This window comes from Vicugna pacos, chromosome X (assembly GCF_048564905.1).
Source record: "Vicugna pacos chromosome X, VicPac4, whole genome shotgun sequence".
Lineage (NCBI taxonomy): Eukaryota > Metazoa > Chordata > Mammalia > Artiodactyla > Camelidae > Vicugna > Vicugna pacos.
In genome coordinates this window covers 16,474,983-16,491,246 of record NC_133023.1, presented here as the reverse complement: position 1 = coordinate 16,491,246, position 16,264 = coordinate 16,474,983, and the positions used below count along the sequence as shown (strand labels likewise).

The 16,264-nt window shown below is 40.2% G+C and overlaps 1 protein-coding gene across 1 annotated transcript in view; it reads right to left on the bottom strand.

Annotated features, from left to right (window-relative positions):
- Positions 1 to 16,264, bottom strand: part of PHEX (phosphate regulating endopeptidase X-linked) — a 168,456-nt gene that overhangs the window by 30,192 nt on the left and 122,000 nt on the right. Inside the window, exon 15 of the mRNA XM_006213000.3 lies at positions 12,565 to 12,623. Within this exon, the coding sequence (XP_006213062.1) occupies positions 12,565 to 12,623 (59 nt within the window). The remainder of the gene's footprint in view (positions 1 to 12,564; positions 12,624 to 16,264) is intronic.

Here is a 16,264-nt window from a genome sequence, read left to right as displayed (position 1 = left end):
AAAGAAATACTAGATACATGGGAGTAGATGCATAGGCATGTTTTAGGAAAGGGGTTATCTACACACATGTGTATGCTAATGGGCAAAACATTTGTAAGGTCAGGGGGAGTCTAGAGTTTTCAACAAGCCTCCAGGTTATTCTGGTACATTCTAGTTGAGACCCACTGACTTAGATCAGGATAAGGAGTCTCAACCCCAACTGTACATTAGAATCTCTTGGGGAGCTTTTTTAAAATATACCCACGTCCAAGCCCCTGCCTCAGACTTATCAAGCCACAATGCCCAGGATGGAGCCCTGAGCATCAGTATGTTTTAAAAGCTCCCCAGGTTACTCTAACATGCAAACAAGTTCAGTTGGTTTAGGAAAGATAAGAAACTGCTTATATTTAACTTAGCTGATGTATATAAATCAGCCCTCCTGTCTCATTCTCCTCTTTTTACTGCTCCTCAGCACTGTGCTTGTAACATATGATTAGATATTTTATAATAATTTTGTAGACAATTCTTTCAAAAGTGAAACTTCACATGGCTTATAAATTATGATTGTATAAAAAGACAAAAATAGTTTTAATTGCAACTGCTTTGGAAAATCCAAGATGAATGCTCACTCTAAGAGAGAATGAGTGTTACATCTTACTCAGGATTAGTTCTTATAATCAGATAAGCCGGATACCATTCTTCTAGAATCTAGGAGGCCATCAGTTGGGACATGGCAATTGCTGCAATTACAAAGCACTTTTGGTTATGTTTTTTGCTGTAAAGGGATTTCATTGTCATCACTGCTAAGATTAACAGTGGCTTTTTTTTTCAATTTGGCATCTTGCAGTAGTTTGGTGAATGCCAACCCTCCCCTTTCCAGAAAATATCAAGTTCTAACAGCTGTGACTCATGTCAAGGGATTCAGCAAGATGCCTTAGCCATCTGCTGGTTTCCTGCAGGTAACCTCCTGCCACCGTATCTATCAGCCTAGAACTGACAAGCAGAAAGCAGCTTCTAAATTCTGCCCTCCGTTTTGAAACCTTCTCTTCTGGTCTTTCTATTTTTTTTTCCTGCCATAATTACCTCCAGGCTGCAACAAAGAAAGCCTCCTCTTCTTAACCAAGGTGACCAACCACTCCTGCTCACCCGGGCCTGAGGGGGCTCCTGGGATACGAAGCTTTCAGTGCTAAAATCAGAACAGTCCCAAGCAAACCAGGAAGAGTTAGTCTTCTTACCTTTATCCAACCAAGCTTGACCTCTTTTGCATTTGCTGCATTTTCATAGCTCAGCAGTTCTCAAACTTCAGCATCAAGCAGAGGTTTGATGGTTAAAATCTTTCTAAAACATAAATTGTTGGGCTAACCCCCAGAGTTTCTGATTCCATAGATGAGGGGTGGGACCAGGTAATGCCCATTTATCACAAGTGATGCTGATGCTGCTGACCCAGGAGCCACACTTCGAGAACTACTGCTAAAGTTCAACATCTGACAGAGGAAACACGAACTTCCTCTAACTATGAAGCTCAGCATCTCATATTCTACTCATGTGCCAACAGGTCCTTTCATACATACAACTGCTCTGCTAGGTATTTAAAACTGATACTAGAGGTAGTGATGTTCAGTCCAGGCCTGGGAGAACAGCAGATGCTCAACCAATGCTTGCGTTGGGTCACTGATTCAAATCTGGCTGTGAGATAATGGTTTCAAGAATGAAAATGTGACTCACGTGTTGCCCTTATCAACTAGACAAAAAAAAAACAAAAACAAAAACAAAACACCCGAAGTCTCATATTCACCTCCTCCAAGAGTATCTTTATATTGCATAACTCAATAAAAGAAAATCATCTCATCTACTGTTAGCAGAAATATAAACTGGATGATCACCTCAATAGATGCAGAAAAAACATTTGAGAAAATTCAAGGTTCATCATGATAAAAACTGTTACCAAAGTGGGCATAGAGGGAACACAGCTCAACATTGAAAAAGCTACTTATAGCAAAGCCAAAGCCATCATAATACTCAATGGTGAAAAGTTTAAAGCCTTCCCATTAAAATCTGAAACAAGACAAGGATACTTACTCTCACCACTTCTATTCAACAAAGTACTAGAAGTCCTAGCCATAGCAATCAGACATGAAAAAGAAAAGGGATCAAAACTGGAAGAGAAGTGGTAAAATTGTCATTATATGCACTATGTTACTATATATAGTATAGGATATATAGCCTATATATAGTATCATTTATTATATATACATATACTATATATATACATGATATATATGTGTGTGTATGTGTGTGTGTGTGTATATGTATCTATATATATACATATATATATATATATATCTTCATCTATATCTATCTATATATATCTCCTCCATAGTGGCTGCACCAATTTACATTCCCACCAGCAGTGTAGGAAGGGTCCTTTTTCTATATATATTCTACATATAGTATCATGTATGATACTATATATAGAAAACCCTAAAGACTCCACACAGAAACTACTAGGGTTGATAAACGAATTCTGCAGGGTAGCAGGATACAAGATTAACATACAGAAATCTTTTGCATTTCTTTATACTAACAAGGAAATATCAGAAAAGTAAAGTAAAAAAAAATCCCTTTTAAAATTACAGCAAAAAAATAAAATACTCAGGAATAAATCTGACCAAGGAGATGAAAGACATATACAGTGAACTACAAAACACTGATTAGGAAATTAAAGATGATTTAAAGAAATGGAAAGATATTCCATGTTCTTGGATTGGAAAAATTAATATTGTTAAAATGGCCATGAGACCCAAACCAATGTACAGATTTAATGTGATCCCTATCAAATTACCCAGGACATTTTTCACAGAACTATAACAAATAATCCTAAAATTTAGATGGAATCACAAAAGCAATACTGAAGAAAAAGAACAAAGTTGGAGGAATAACCCTCCCAGACTTCAGACAATACTGCAGAGCTACAGTAATCAAAACAGCATGGTATTGGCATAAAAACAGACGCATGGATCAATGGAACAGAGAGTCCAGAAATAAACCCACAGACTTACGGTCAATAACCTTCAACAAAGGAGGCAAGAATATACAACGGAGAAAAAATAGTCTCTTCAATAGGCGGTGTTGGGAAAGCTGGACAGCCACGTGTAAATCAATGAAGTTAGAACCCTCCCTCACACCATACACAAAAATAAACTCAAAACGGCTTAAAGACTTAAACATAAGACAAGACACCATAAACCTATAATAGAACATAGGCAAAACACTCTCTGATATAAATTGCAGCAATGTTCCCCGAGGGCAGTCTATCAAGGCAATAGAAATAAAAGAAAAAATAAACAAATGGAAACTAATTAAACTTACAAGCTTTTGCACAGCAAAGGAAACTATAAACAAAATGAAAAGACAACCTACGGACTGGGAGAAAGTCTTTGCCAAATGATGAGACTGACAAGGGCTTAATTTCTAGAATACACAAACAGCTCATGCAACCTAATATGAAAAAACAAACAACCTAATCCAAAAATGGGCAGAAGACCTAAACAAACATTTATCCAATGAAGACATAGATAAAATACTTAATATCACTAATTATCAGAGAAATGAAAATCAGAACTACAATGAGGCATCATCTCACACCAGTCAGAATGGTCATCATTAAAATGTCCACAAATGATAAATGCTGGAGAGGGTGTAGAGAAAAAGGAACCCTCCTAAACTGTTGGTAGGAATGTAAATTGGTGCAGCCACTATGGAGGACAATACGGAGACTCCTCAAAAAACTAAAACAGACTTATCACATGACCCCAGCAATCCCAATCCTCGGCAGATAGTTGGGGGAAAATACAATTTGAAAAGACATGCATCCCAGTGTTCACAGCAGGGCTATTTACAATAGCCAAGACACGGAAACAACCCAAATGGTCATTGACAGATGAGTGGATAAAGAAGATGTTACCAAAAAAAAAAAAAAGAAGATGTTACCTACACACACACACACACACACACACTGGGATACTATTCAGCCATAAAAAATAATAAAATAGTGCCATTTGCAGCAACATGGATTTACCTGGAGATTGTCATTCTAAGTGAAGCCAGAAAGAGAAAGGAAAATATCATATGATATTGCTTATATGTGGAATCTTAAAAAAAAAAAAAAAGGACACAAATGAACTTATCTACAAAACAGAAATAGATTCACAGACATAGAAAACAAACTTATGGTTACCAGAGGTAAAAGGGGTGGGAAGGGATAAATCGGGAATTTGAAATTTGCACCTCTTGGGGAGTGATGGAAATGTTAGCTATCTTGATTGTGGTGGTGATTTCATTGGCATATACATCTATCAAAATTCATCAAATTGTACATCTCAAATATGTGTATTTCATTGTACAGGAATCATACCACAATAAAGGTGTTAAAAATGAATAAAATTTTAAAAAGAAAAAAATGTCCTCAAATGACAAATGTTGGACAGGGTGTGGAGAAAAGGGAACCCTCCTATACTGCTGGTGGGAATGTAGTTTGGTGCAGCCATTATGGAAAACAGTGTGGAGATTCCTTAAAAAACTATAAACAGACTTACCATATGATCCAGCAATCCCACTCCTGGCCATATATCTGGAGAAAACTCTAATTTGAAAAGATACGTGCACCCCAATGTTCAAAGTAACACTATTTACAAAAGCCAAGATGTGAAAGCAACCTAAATGTCCATCGACAGATGACTGGATAAAGAAGATGTGGTATATATACACACAGTGGAATACTAATCAGTCATAAAAAAAGAATGAAATAATGCCATTTGCAGCAAAATGGGTGGACCTGGAGATCATCATACTAAGTGAAGTAAGCCAGAAAGAGAAAGAAAAATATCATATAGTATCACTTATATGTGGAATCTTAAAAAAAGACACAAATGAACTTATTTACAAAACAGAGACAAACATAGAAAAGAAACTTATAGTTATTGGGGTGGGGGGGAGAGGGGCAGAGGTTATAAACTGGGTGTTCAGGATTTGCAGATAATAACTACTATATTTAAAATACATAAACAACAAAGTTCTTCTGATTAGCACAGGGAGCTATATTCAATATCTCGTAATGGCCTATAATGAAAAGGAATATGTATGTATAAATGAATCACTTTGCTATACACCAGAAATTAACACAACATTGTAAACCGACTATACTTCAATTTTAAAAATCATATTTATTAAAAAAAAAAAAGACTAAGATCAAGGAAGCAAAACTGAAGTTTTTTGCCTCCCCAAAAAAACTATACTAGTTCCCTACAGCCTGTTCCTCCACATGGCTAACAAGGCCCTCATCTACTACTTCCCCATCTCATCTCCCATCACGCCTTCTTCCCCTGCTCCACATGTGGTCTGTGCCCCAGCAACTGTGACCATCTCACTATCTGATCCTGCTCTATGCTCTGCTGTGTCTGTTGCCTTTGCACCAGGCAGTACTTCTGCATGTCTCAACCTATGTTCTTTGCGTACAGAATTTTTCCCTTTCCAAGCCCACTCAAATGCCACTTTCACTGTGAAGCCAATGTTGACTCCCCCAGGTAATGACCCCTGCCCTGTGTCTTCCAGGATGCACTGCACACCCTTCTGTTGCACACTCACCATGATGTCTTAGAAATGACTGGTAACAAGTCTGTCTCTCCCCATTCCTCAAAAGCAAGACTCTTTACAGCAAAGATTTACTGACTACCTACTGCAAACCATTCTCTCTTCCAGGCACTTTATATACATTATCACCTTTAATATTCATGACAACCCTATAGGATAGCCATTACTATTATCTCTATTTTGTAGATAACTGAACTGAGGCTTAAATATGTTAAGTAACCCGCCCACGGTTGCAAGTCACTAGTCAGGATTCAAAATCAAAGCCCATACCCTAAACAACTACACCATACCATATTATAAACCCTAGCACTGAACTCAGTACCTGGTAAGCTGCAATGTCTGCGTAACTCATCTCCTGCTGTATGACAAAGTAGCCTAAAACATAGTGACTCAAAACAATAAACAATTACTATATCTGAGTTTCTCTGGGTCAGGAATTTGGAAACAGCTTATTCGGGTGGTCTGTCTCAGGGTCTGTTGTGAGGCTGCTATCAAGCTATCAGCCTGCGCTGCAATCATCTGAAGGCTTGGCCAGACTGGAGGATCTCCTTCCAAGGTGCCATGCTCGTATGGCGCTAGTCACAGGCAGGAGGCTCAGTTCCTCACATGTGGACCCCTCCACCAGCTTCCTGAGTGCCCTCCTGACACCGTTGCTGGCTTCCGCCAGACTGCACAACCCAAGAGAGCAAGGTTCTTCAGAAGCCACTATGTCTTTTATGACCTAGCCTTAGAAGTCATATTCCATCATGTTCACTGAATCCTACTAGTTACAGAAGTCAGCCTGATCCAGTGTTGGAGGGGGCTACACAGGGTGTAAACACCAGGAGGTGAGAATCACTGGGAACTCTATAAATATTAACTGAATAAGTAGAAAAAATAAGAATTGCTCTGAGTGTCACGGTCTCTTCTAGATAATGAGAAGTTTGGAATTGGTGGCCACTGAAGTTTCCTTCCTTCCAGCTCCAAAACTACAGGAGACTTTTCAAACTGTCCCCAAAAGACAGTGTGAAGTGGATTCAGGGATTTAATTTCATTAAATTCCAGTAGAGGCCTCAGGCAAGTGAGTATTTGCCAACTCGGCTCCCACTTTATGGTTTTAGGCAGAGTCAGCAAACTATGAGAAATTCTCCTAGCCTGAAACACAGTTATTTCCTTAACAGCAAAACAAGTCTATGTTTGATTTCAGGATTAATTCTCTAGTTTCATGCCAGCGTAAGCCCAGCCTCCGGACAAAGGCTTAACTTCTGTGGCAGAGTGTCTGTGATTAAACTGAGGCAACTAAATCCCTTGCATATAAGAGCAAAGACAATAAAATCATTGGTTTTAGCCCTTAGGCCTTGCTTGTTTTCAAGCCAAGGGTTTATTTGTTTAAAATAACTCCTTAATATAATTTGAGACGTATGAAGATCAAAAAACTAATATGGAAATGAGGCATGAGGCAGCTACACCGCAACACTAAATACATGAAATCAATTTTATTCTAAAGACTAGTCTGTGTTAGTAGAAATGAAAACCAAAAACGAGCCATGACCGTCTTGTCCCCATACCACCACCTGAGTAGATCCAAAGCAGTCTGGGAGCTGGGTCAGAACACATCCTCTCGGTGCTCTACACCAGGGACTGGCAGACTACAGCCACGGAAACAGTTTTACTGGAGCACAGCCACGCTCATTTGTTTATGAACTGTCTATGGCCACAATGACAAAGTTGAGAATTTGCAACAGAGACCATACAGCTTGCAAAGCCAAAAACATTTACTATCTAGCTCTCTACAGAAAAGGTTTGCCAGTTCCTGGTCCACACCTCTGGCGGCTTCACCTGCGGCAACCTGCTGTAAGCCCAACCGTCTATGCATGCTACATGCTATCCTAAAAATGTTACGGGGGGAAAGGGGTGTTACTGTTTATGATGAGGTATTATATACATACAGTAAGGCACAATTTTTAATGCTAGAACACAGTTAGTTTTTACACATGCATCACCAGCACGACCACCTCCCAGATCCAGACCATGTTTCCTGTGCCTCTTCCCAGTCAATATCCCCCAGCAAAGGTAGCCATGAGTTTAACCTCTATCACTGAGGTGACAGGTTAGCCTGCCTATTCTTGAACCGTCTATAAAAGGAACACGCGGTGCTCCACTGAGCACGGAGTCAGTGGCATTCTTACATACCGCGGCGTGGACCCGCATGCCCCTTTTCACTGCTGGGCAATATTTAGATGTATGAATACACCACGATTCATCTACTGATTCTTCTGTTGATGGAAATGAGGTTCCCTGCAGATTTTTATGATTGTGAACAGAGCTGCTATGAATATTCATGCCTGTGTCTTTTCTTGGGCATGAGAATCCATGAATCTTATCAAGAGTGGAATTTCTGGGTAACGGGAGACATCAACAAACTGCCAAATACTTTTCCAAATTAGTTGTTTCTTATGTACAAAAATATTGTTTTAATGTACAAAATCTTTTGAGAGCAAAAGTTCAAAACACATCCCCTCCCCAATCTTCAGATTCTGCCATGCATTCTATGATGGGACTACCAGTGGGCCAGTTTGAGATACACAAAACCCTGATCTTGGCAATGTGCCTGCAGTTTTCAAATTGATCTTGTTAAATATGACCAAAAACCCTATGGACTAAGTAACCTCAACATGTAGCAGATGAGGACAAGAGGGGTCAGGAAGGGGAAACGCCTTGATCAAGGTCATACAACTACATCACTGGCACTTAAGGTTTTCCATCAAGGTTCTCATCATTTCCCTACTAAAAGCAGGAAGACCAGCTGTGCATTTATCACAGAGTTAGGGAAGCACACAAGCTTAGGCACCAGTTACCTCAGCTCCTTGTTTTCCTGTTTAACCACCTTATCAGTTCAAATATAACTAAATTCTGCAATTGCTTCTGAGTATAACTCCCCATACAGCAGACTTACATCATTATTCTTTCACACTGTGTGTCTGAGGACAATGCTACCCAGCTTGACAAGGGTAGAAAAATAAAAAGCTATAACCACCCTACAAAAATCTACCATTGAAAGATGGCCACAAATCATAGGCATGGATCTGCAAAAACAAAACCAAAAAAACAAAAAAACCTATAGGTTTTTCTATTTTCTTTTCAAACCTCTACTGCATGCTAGCTTAAATGACATAAATCAGAAAATGATAATGGGAACTGAATGAAATTCTCATAAATCACGTTACTAAGTATAGTTACATCTTAGATGTGAAACCCAATTAAACAGATGGCCACATGCTGTCAGAATCCACCCCTAATCAATAAAGATGTTCATTTTAGAAAATCACCTCAATTTTTCACTTCTTCAGTGAAGCAGAAAAGAAGGCAGTTGGGGGCTGGGGGAAGCCCCAGGAAAGTCAGTCGGGAAATGTATAAGAAGGAACTCCACCTGTCTTAATTTGTAGTCCAGAAAATCAGAAAGAGGAGAGAGAAAAAGAAGTCACCCACAGGATTCCTTGTCATCTTGCCTGGGAATGTAATTTACAATGAGAGCAAGCACTGGTCATTATGAAAACAGAAACAGCTTGAATCTCTTAATTAAAATACTGCTTCAAATTGTTCATTCCAAACCCTCTCTGCTCATGAGCTTTTGGGAAACCAGTGGATTACCCTGAAATGGCTGCTTCTTCAGTAAACCTCTGAGAGGATCAGCTCTTCCCAGATAAGAAAAAGGCTGACCCAGGGTAAATCCTGGAGGCAGAAATATTATTGGGCACACTTAAACCCCAAAAAGACCAGTAAGTGTTCACTGACACGGGAAAGTGAGTGTGGAAACACTGGTCAAGAGTCTATCTCAATGCCTTTTCTTGCACAAAAAGTGATCTATTATATTCACTAGATTGGTGAAAATTGTCTACCAATGCCTGAAAATGATGAAAGTGACAATTGATGAAAATATTTCCGTACCTTGGAACACTCATCCTGGAAAACATTTGGTGTTACCTGGTAAAGGTGAGTAGTTGCATACCCTACAAGCCAGTAATTCACTCCTAGTGTATACTCCAAACACTTGTTTCAAGAGACATGTACGAGAATATTCAGAGCAACATTGTTCATAACAGCAAAAATCTCAGGGGGAACACACAGGTCTGTAGAACAGGTAAGTAATCTGGGGTGCAGTCACACAACGGAATACTACACAGCAGTGAAAATGAAAAACCTACTGCCCCATGCTACATGGATGAATCTTAAAAACATGTTGGTTGAAAAAACACAGCTGTTTAAGATTACATGCAATATAATACCATTTTTATGCTAAAAATAAGTAAATAATAAACAATATACTGTTTAGGAATAAGTGGTTTAAAATTAATTTTTTTAAAAAACAAGAAAATGATAAACACAAAAATCAGAAGAGTGGTTACTGCTATGGTGAGAAAGAAGAAAGGGATGGGGAGGAGCACAGGCAGATGGAATGACATCAGGAATGTTCCAGTTCTTGGATGGGTGGTGGGTTGATAAACATATAAAATATACTTTATAACTTTATGGGTTCTAGCATGTTATATATATTCTTTTGCATGTACATAGTAAAATTTTAAAACAGAAAATCTAAAGAACTTTCTATCATCCAATAAGTTACTCCAGGTGATATTATTCTAATTCATATTATACAAATAACTTACAGTATTATAAACAGCAGTTCTAATTAATATCTAGAATATCAGAAATTCCCATGTAGCACAGCTTAGTTCTCAACTTGGAGCTATAGCAAAACATCATGCTGTGCATTTTAAATATATAAAATGTTTATTTATAAATAAAGATTAAATAATAAATATTATACCTCAATAAAGCTGGGGGGGGGAGAAAGCAATGGTATTTTCATGATAATAATATACCACCATCTGCTTGCTTTCCTTCAATTCACTACTCTCCCAGACTAGTCTTGCAGAGACTGCCAGTCCTAAAAATGGCCACACGAGGGCAACTCTAAGGAGATGTGTCTGCTGGGAGTGGGCTGTCCGCTATGGCCAGGGAGTCCTGTCAGGATGAGGGCCAGCACAGAGGACCCATGGCAGGTGGGCAGACAGGAAGCCTCACTGAGAAGGTGACATTCAAGCAAAGATTGGAAGGAAGTGGGAACACAAACCCTGCAAATCACTTGGGGAAGTTTTCCAAGGCAAAGAGAATCCCTAGTACAAATGCCCAGAGGGAAGAGTGTGTCATGCTCTGGGACAGAGAGGAGACAAAGGCAGCACGGTAAGAGGCCTCTGGGACATTTCAAGTAATTTGGCTTTTATTTTCGCGGGGGGGAATGCTGATAACTGGTTGATTCTGAGCAAAGAAAGGACATGAGATGACTGTAAAACATCTCAAAATGGTTGCAGTACTATATTTAGAATAGGCTGCAGTACCTCCTCCAAATAGAAATAAATTAATAAACCTAATTACTTCCCCCTCATAAAGAATAGACTGAAGGGAGAATAAGTTCGAAAGCAAGGAGGCAAGTGAGAAGGCTGTGATCAGCATCCAGTGAGGAGACGGCAGGGGCATGGTCAAAGGTACCAAGTCTTTATAAATTCCATGCCCCACATTCAACAAGGAGCACAGAGATATGCTTAAAACCACGAGGTTAGATGTGCTCCCCACGCACAGGAGGGAAGGTGGAGACCAGCAGGGGTGCAGGGGGATGTAAAGCCTGCAAGGGCCTGCACAGGGGCAGCCTGGCCTCCACCACATGTCGCTGCGACCTGAACTTGTGTGTGTCATCCTCCTGACCGTCTTCATACTTTTCACTACATATGAATGGACCACCAGACAATACAAACTGTTCTGCTGGCTTTTCAACTTTATATGGTATCACACTCTATATATTTTCCCAAGTTTTTTTTTCCCCACACACAACCTATTATTTGTGAACTTCACCCAAGTTAATACATGTCACTCTGGCCACTCACTGTCCACTGCAGTATGGCATGCCCTTGTGTGAAAATGACACATGCGACTCATTTTGCTGCAGAGAGGCATGCTGGTTACGTTCCCTTTTCTGCTATTATAAGCAACACTGCAATGAGCATCCTCACATGGGCCTCCTCCTGCAACACTTCTCTAAGGCAGCAGGCCTCAAACTATGTTAGAGTCACCTAGAGGGCTTAATAAAACAGATTTCTGAGCCCCCCATTCAGGGTTTGTGAACAACTGCTCTAAGGTGGAGCCCAAGAATCCGCACTTCTAACAAGTCCCCTTGGGATGCTGTCACAGGACCACACTTTGAGAAGCGGCATTTGGGCACATACCAAGAGGGCAAATGATATTCAGAGATACGCATGCCCATCTTGGGCATTTCTAGGTGTTGCCAAATTGCTCTGCAAAGTGAGTGAATCAATTTACATTTCCACCAGGCACTATGTGTACGTGTTGCCAGCACTCAGCACTGTCAGAGTTTTAATTTGTGCAAATCTGATCTTTAATAATTTTTCTACTTTATCAGGGTACTTGTAATTATATACCCAGTACATGTACATAAAGGAATTAAAGGCTTTAGATCCAAGGATTAATTAGAGTATTTCAAAGCTTCTCTTACAGATAGTTCCCTCAGCTTCTAAAATCTGCCCAGTTACCTGCTTGTTTTCCCTGTCAATCTTAAAAATAAATAAAACGGTATAGACAAAAATCAGTAAGATCATTAAGAAAGGAAAGTGGAAGCTTGTTCCTTTTCATGGCCAACATCACTGTAGTGTTTATTGTAGCTATTTTCTTTAACTTAATGGTGATATAAAGCGTTTTTAAAAACTTACAATGTAAAGAGAATGAGGAAAACTGGGTATATGGCTAGGGAAGCAAACTTCCTTTGCCAACACACCTGGTCATTTTGGGGGGAAAATATAGTATGCCCTGCTCTTAAATCACAGTCTGGAAAAGGTCCTTCCATTCTGCACCACATTAACAAGGAGACAAGGAGACGGTACTCACGGATCTGGTTGGTGGATGCACTGTAGAAGGCATTGACGGTTGTTGGATTTGTGAACCACCTGTAGAAAGAGGAACAAGTATCACCAAGTGATCATCATTACCCAGGCAGGAGAGCAGCAAGAACAAACATGCCAGGACTTATCAGCAAACCACCAGTGAACAATGGGGAAGTGGGGCGCACAGGGAAATTACCACTTCAGTTTGGGGCTATTGGTCTGCCAGTGAAAAATCTCATCCGAAATTGAACATGGTTTAATGAGACTATATTAACATGCCTGGTTATTCACTGTTATTAACCTAACGGGAAAAGCACCAGTGCTTCTGAAACGCCTTAATGAAAAATTCTAGGATCTAACGGACTCTCCTCCCCACAGATGGGAACGCAGCAAGACGCTGATGTTTGGCAGGCTCTGTTCAATGGGTCCATGGGACAGCTGAGTTCTCCATGCTGCATCACCTCTGACCTGTCCATTAAAGGTTTGAGATTGGTGACAATCTCACGTAAAGAGAAATGAAGAAAGGTCTGCCTGCTCCCATAGAAAGCTGACTGGTTTAAGCACCAAAAGACCTAACAGCTCGCCCTGCCTTTATCCCTAAATTGCTGAGTTGTGGTGGAAAAGTCGCCTACCTTCCCGGGGTTCATTTTTAGCTCTAAAACTAGTACACTGCATTAAGAGACCTTGGGAGTACCTTCTAACTATGAAGAGTCTACACTCCATTTCAAACACACAGTAGGCTACTTAGATCAGGCTCAGCAAATTTTTTTCTGTAAACAGTCAGATCGTAAACATTTAGTCAGGCATTTCGTGGGCCAAGAGGTAAAATCAAGGATGTTATATAGGTACTTTTACAGTGAAAGAAACTTTTCCACAGAATTTTATTGATGAAATTCAAAATATGATAATAACCGAGTACAATTTTTGGTGGCACAGGCCTATCCATGAGAAGAATGAAATTCTTTGGGGGCAGGAGAACATTTCACTTTGGTGTTCAAAGTTAGTGTGTCCTGCCATCAACTGCAAACATTTATCTCTAAAAATCATTCTGAGCTCATGGGCTGTACAAAACCAGGCAGAAGGCAAGACTCAGCCCTCAAGCCATAGTTTGCTGACCCATTGACTTAGATGCCTGTGAGTGAGGGGCACCGCCCTTTATGGTTAAACCCAAGCATTTGTCTTAAACTAAACTTCCCAAAAGAAACGTGTATAAATTCCTTTTCAGAATAATCATTTTACTAAATTATGTCTAATAGAATAATTATGCCAGACTAACAGGAAACTGGTAGAAAAAGCACGTGTTGGTTCTAGTTGGGCCACCTGTTCTCCTCATCACTGCAGATAAGGACAATGAGACTTACAAGCATTATATACTTGCACAAGGTCTAGTCTGACTTCAAACCAGTTCTAGTAAGCATTATATTATACTGGAGACATCACTGGAAATGAAGAAAGAGTGCTTCTTTCTGTCAGAGACGAAACCTATACTCATTTCCATAAAATGTATATTCTTTTCCTTCAAATTTAGGATTAGCATGTCAATAAACCCTAATGTTTAACACAAATTTACTGGCTGGCTTACTTCCCTGAGGGAAAAAGTACAGGGGAAAGCACCTTTACTGACCTAATGGCACTACCCATGGTGGGTAGAATTATGGCCCCCACAAAAGATGTCCACGTCCTAATCCCTGGATCCAGTCAACACGTTATGTTACATGGCAGAAAGGACTTTGCGGATATAATTAAGGTCAAGGAGCTTAAAATAGGGAGATTATTCTGGATTATCCCAGATGGGCCCAATCTAATCACATGAGTCCTTAAAAGCAGAGAACCTGCTCTGACTGGAATCCCAGAGATGCAACGGAGGACAAAGTCAAAAGAGATACTGCAGGATGTGAAGTCAGAGATTCAGGGGTGAGAAGGATTCAACATGTTGTCGCTGGCTCTGAGATGTAGGGGCCATGTGCAAGGACCAGAAAGAGTCCCCGAGGATCCAAGGAAGGAAATAGGGACCTCCGTTCTATAACCATAAGGAACTGGGCCAACATTTGAATGAGACTGGAAGAGGATTCTTCCCAGAGGCTACTGCTAAGAGTCCAGCCAGCTGACACCTGACACCTTGATCTCAGCCTTATGAAATCTGGAGCTCAGAAAACAGCCAAGCCATCCCATATTTGTGACCTACAGAATTGTGACAGAATACAATTGTGTTGTTTTGAGTTGCTAATAATGTTGTCGTAATTCATTACAGCAGCAACATAAAATTAATACACAATGAACCCAGAATTGGTTGTCTGCTCTTTGGGTCAAGAGGAGAGAATCCAGATGCCTCTCAACTTGGCTTCTTAATGGCATTGGACTGAGCTACAATATGCACATAAGATGATGTGTATTCCTGGAGCTCATCCCATCTCTCCCAACTCCCCTCCCTTTAGCAAAGAATAAACTTTCATCTTTTTATTTTTTAATGGAGGCACTGGGGATTGAACCCAGGACCTCCTGCATGCTAAACCATACCATTGAGCTCTATTCTCCTACAAAGAATAAACTTTCAAAACATTAGAGTAAGAGCCATGTAGGAACAATGTTTCTAACTGCTGATGGACAAAGACAGACAAAACAAAGAAATCAAAAAACCAGATGGGGCCTAATGGGGCCTCTGAAGCTTCAGCAAGAATTCCTAAAACATCTCCTATCAGACTCAGGATCTCACCTTTCCTGACTTCCCGGAGCTCCTGCTGACTCCAGGACATGCTTGGAGCCCTGATTATACCCTGATATTAAGTAACTGCACTAATGGAGCCTACCAGTTGCGGATGCTATTATTTCTTCTGATTGGTCAGTATCCACACCAAGCCAGCTGTTAAATATTTTGTATATCTCCCTGATTATATCCAAGTTTATTATATATTTAGTTTTACTATTCTCTAATGTAAGGCCATATGTACTGGTTTAGTAAGTGTTTGCAATTTCTTTTTTTTGCACTTGTTCCATTAAGAAGTAGACTCTAAATTCCTCCCTTCTCGATTATGGGCTAGCCTTGGTGACTCACTTCTAAAGCATGAAATGCAGTGGAAATGACACCACATGACTGCCAATGCTATGCAATGAAAGGCAATACAACCTCCCCCTTGTGCATACACACGGGCCTCCTTCCTTCTCTCTCTTTCAGGAAACTTGCCCTTTAAAGTTTCGTGCTCAATCAGCATGCCACAAAGAAGCCCAGTACACACGGGGGAGGGCCACAGGAGGCGCTCCAGCCAACAGGTAGCAATCAACCACTAGACGTAAGAGAGGAAGCCTCCCACGTGACTCCAGCCCCAGCCACTACCTGACCACAACATACACACACGGCCCATGAGCAAGAACCACCCAGCCGAGCCTAGTGACAAGCAGTCATGAGAGAGAAAAATGAATAATTATTGTCACTTTAACCCTCTAAATTTTGGGATGGTTCATTATACAGCAATAGTTAACTGCAGCTGGCTGTCCACAGACTAAGTCCTACCCAATGGCTTGAATTTTCCCAGAAAAACGTTTTGTTTGTCCAACACAATGTTTTTTTAAAAGTACTGAAATGAAATTCCTTTAAACGAGGTGTGCAATCACTAGTTCTCCACGGTCTTCACCACGCCCTCTCATTTATACCTGTCCAGCTCATCATTTGTTAACTGATGGGCCCTGAAGGCCTTTGAATTTGCACA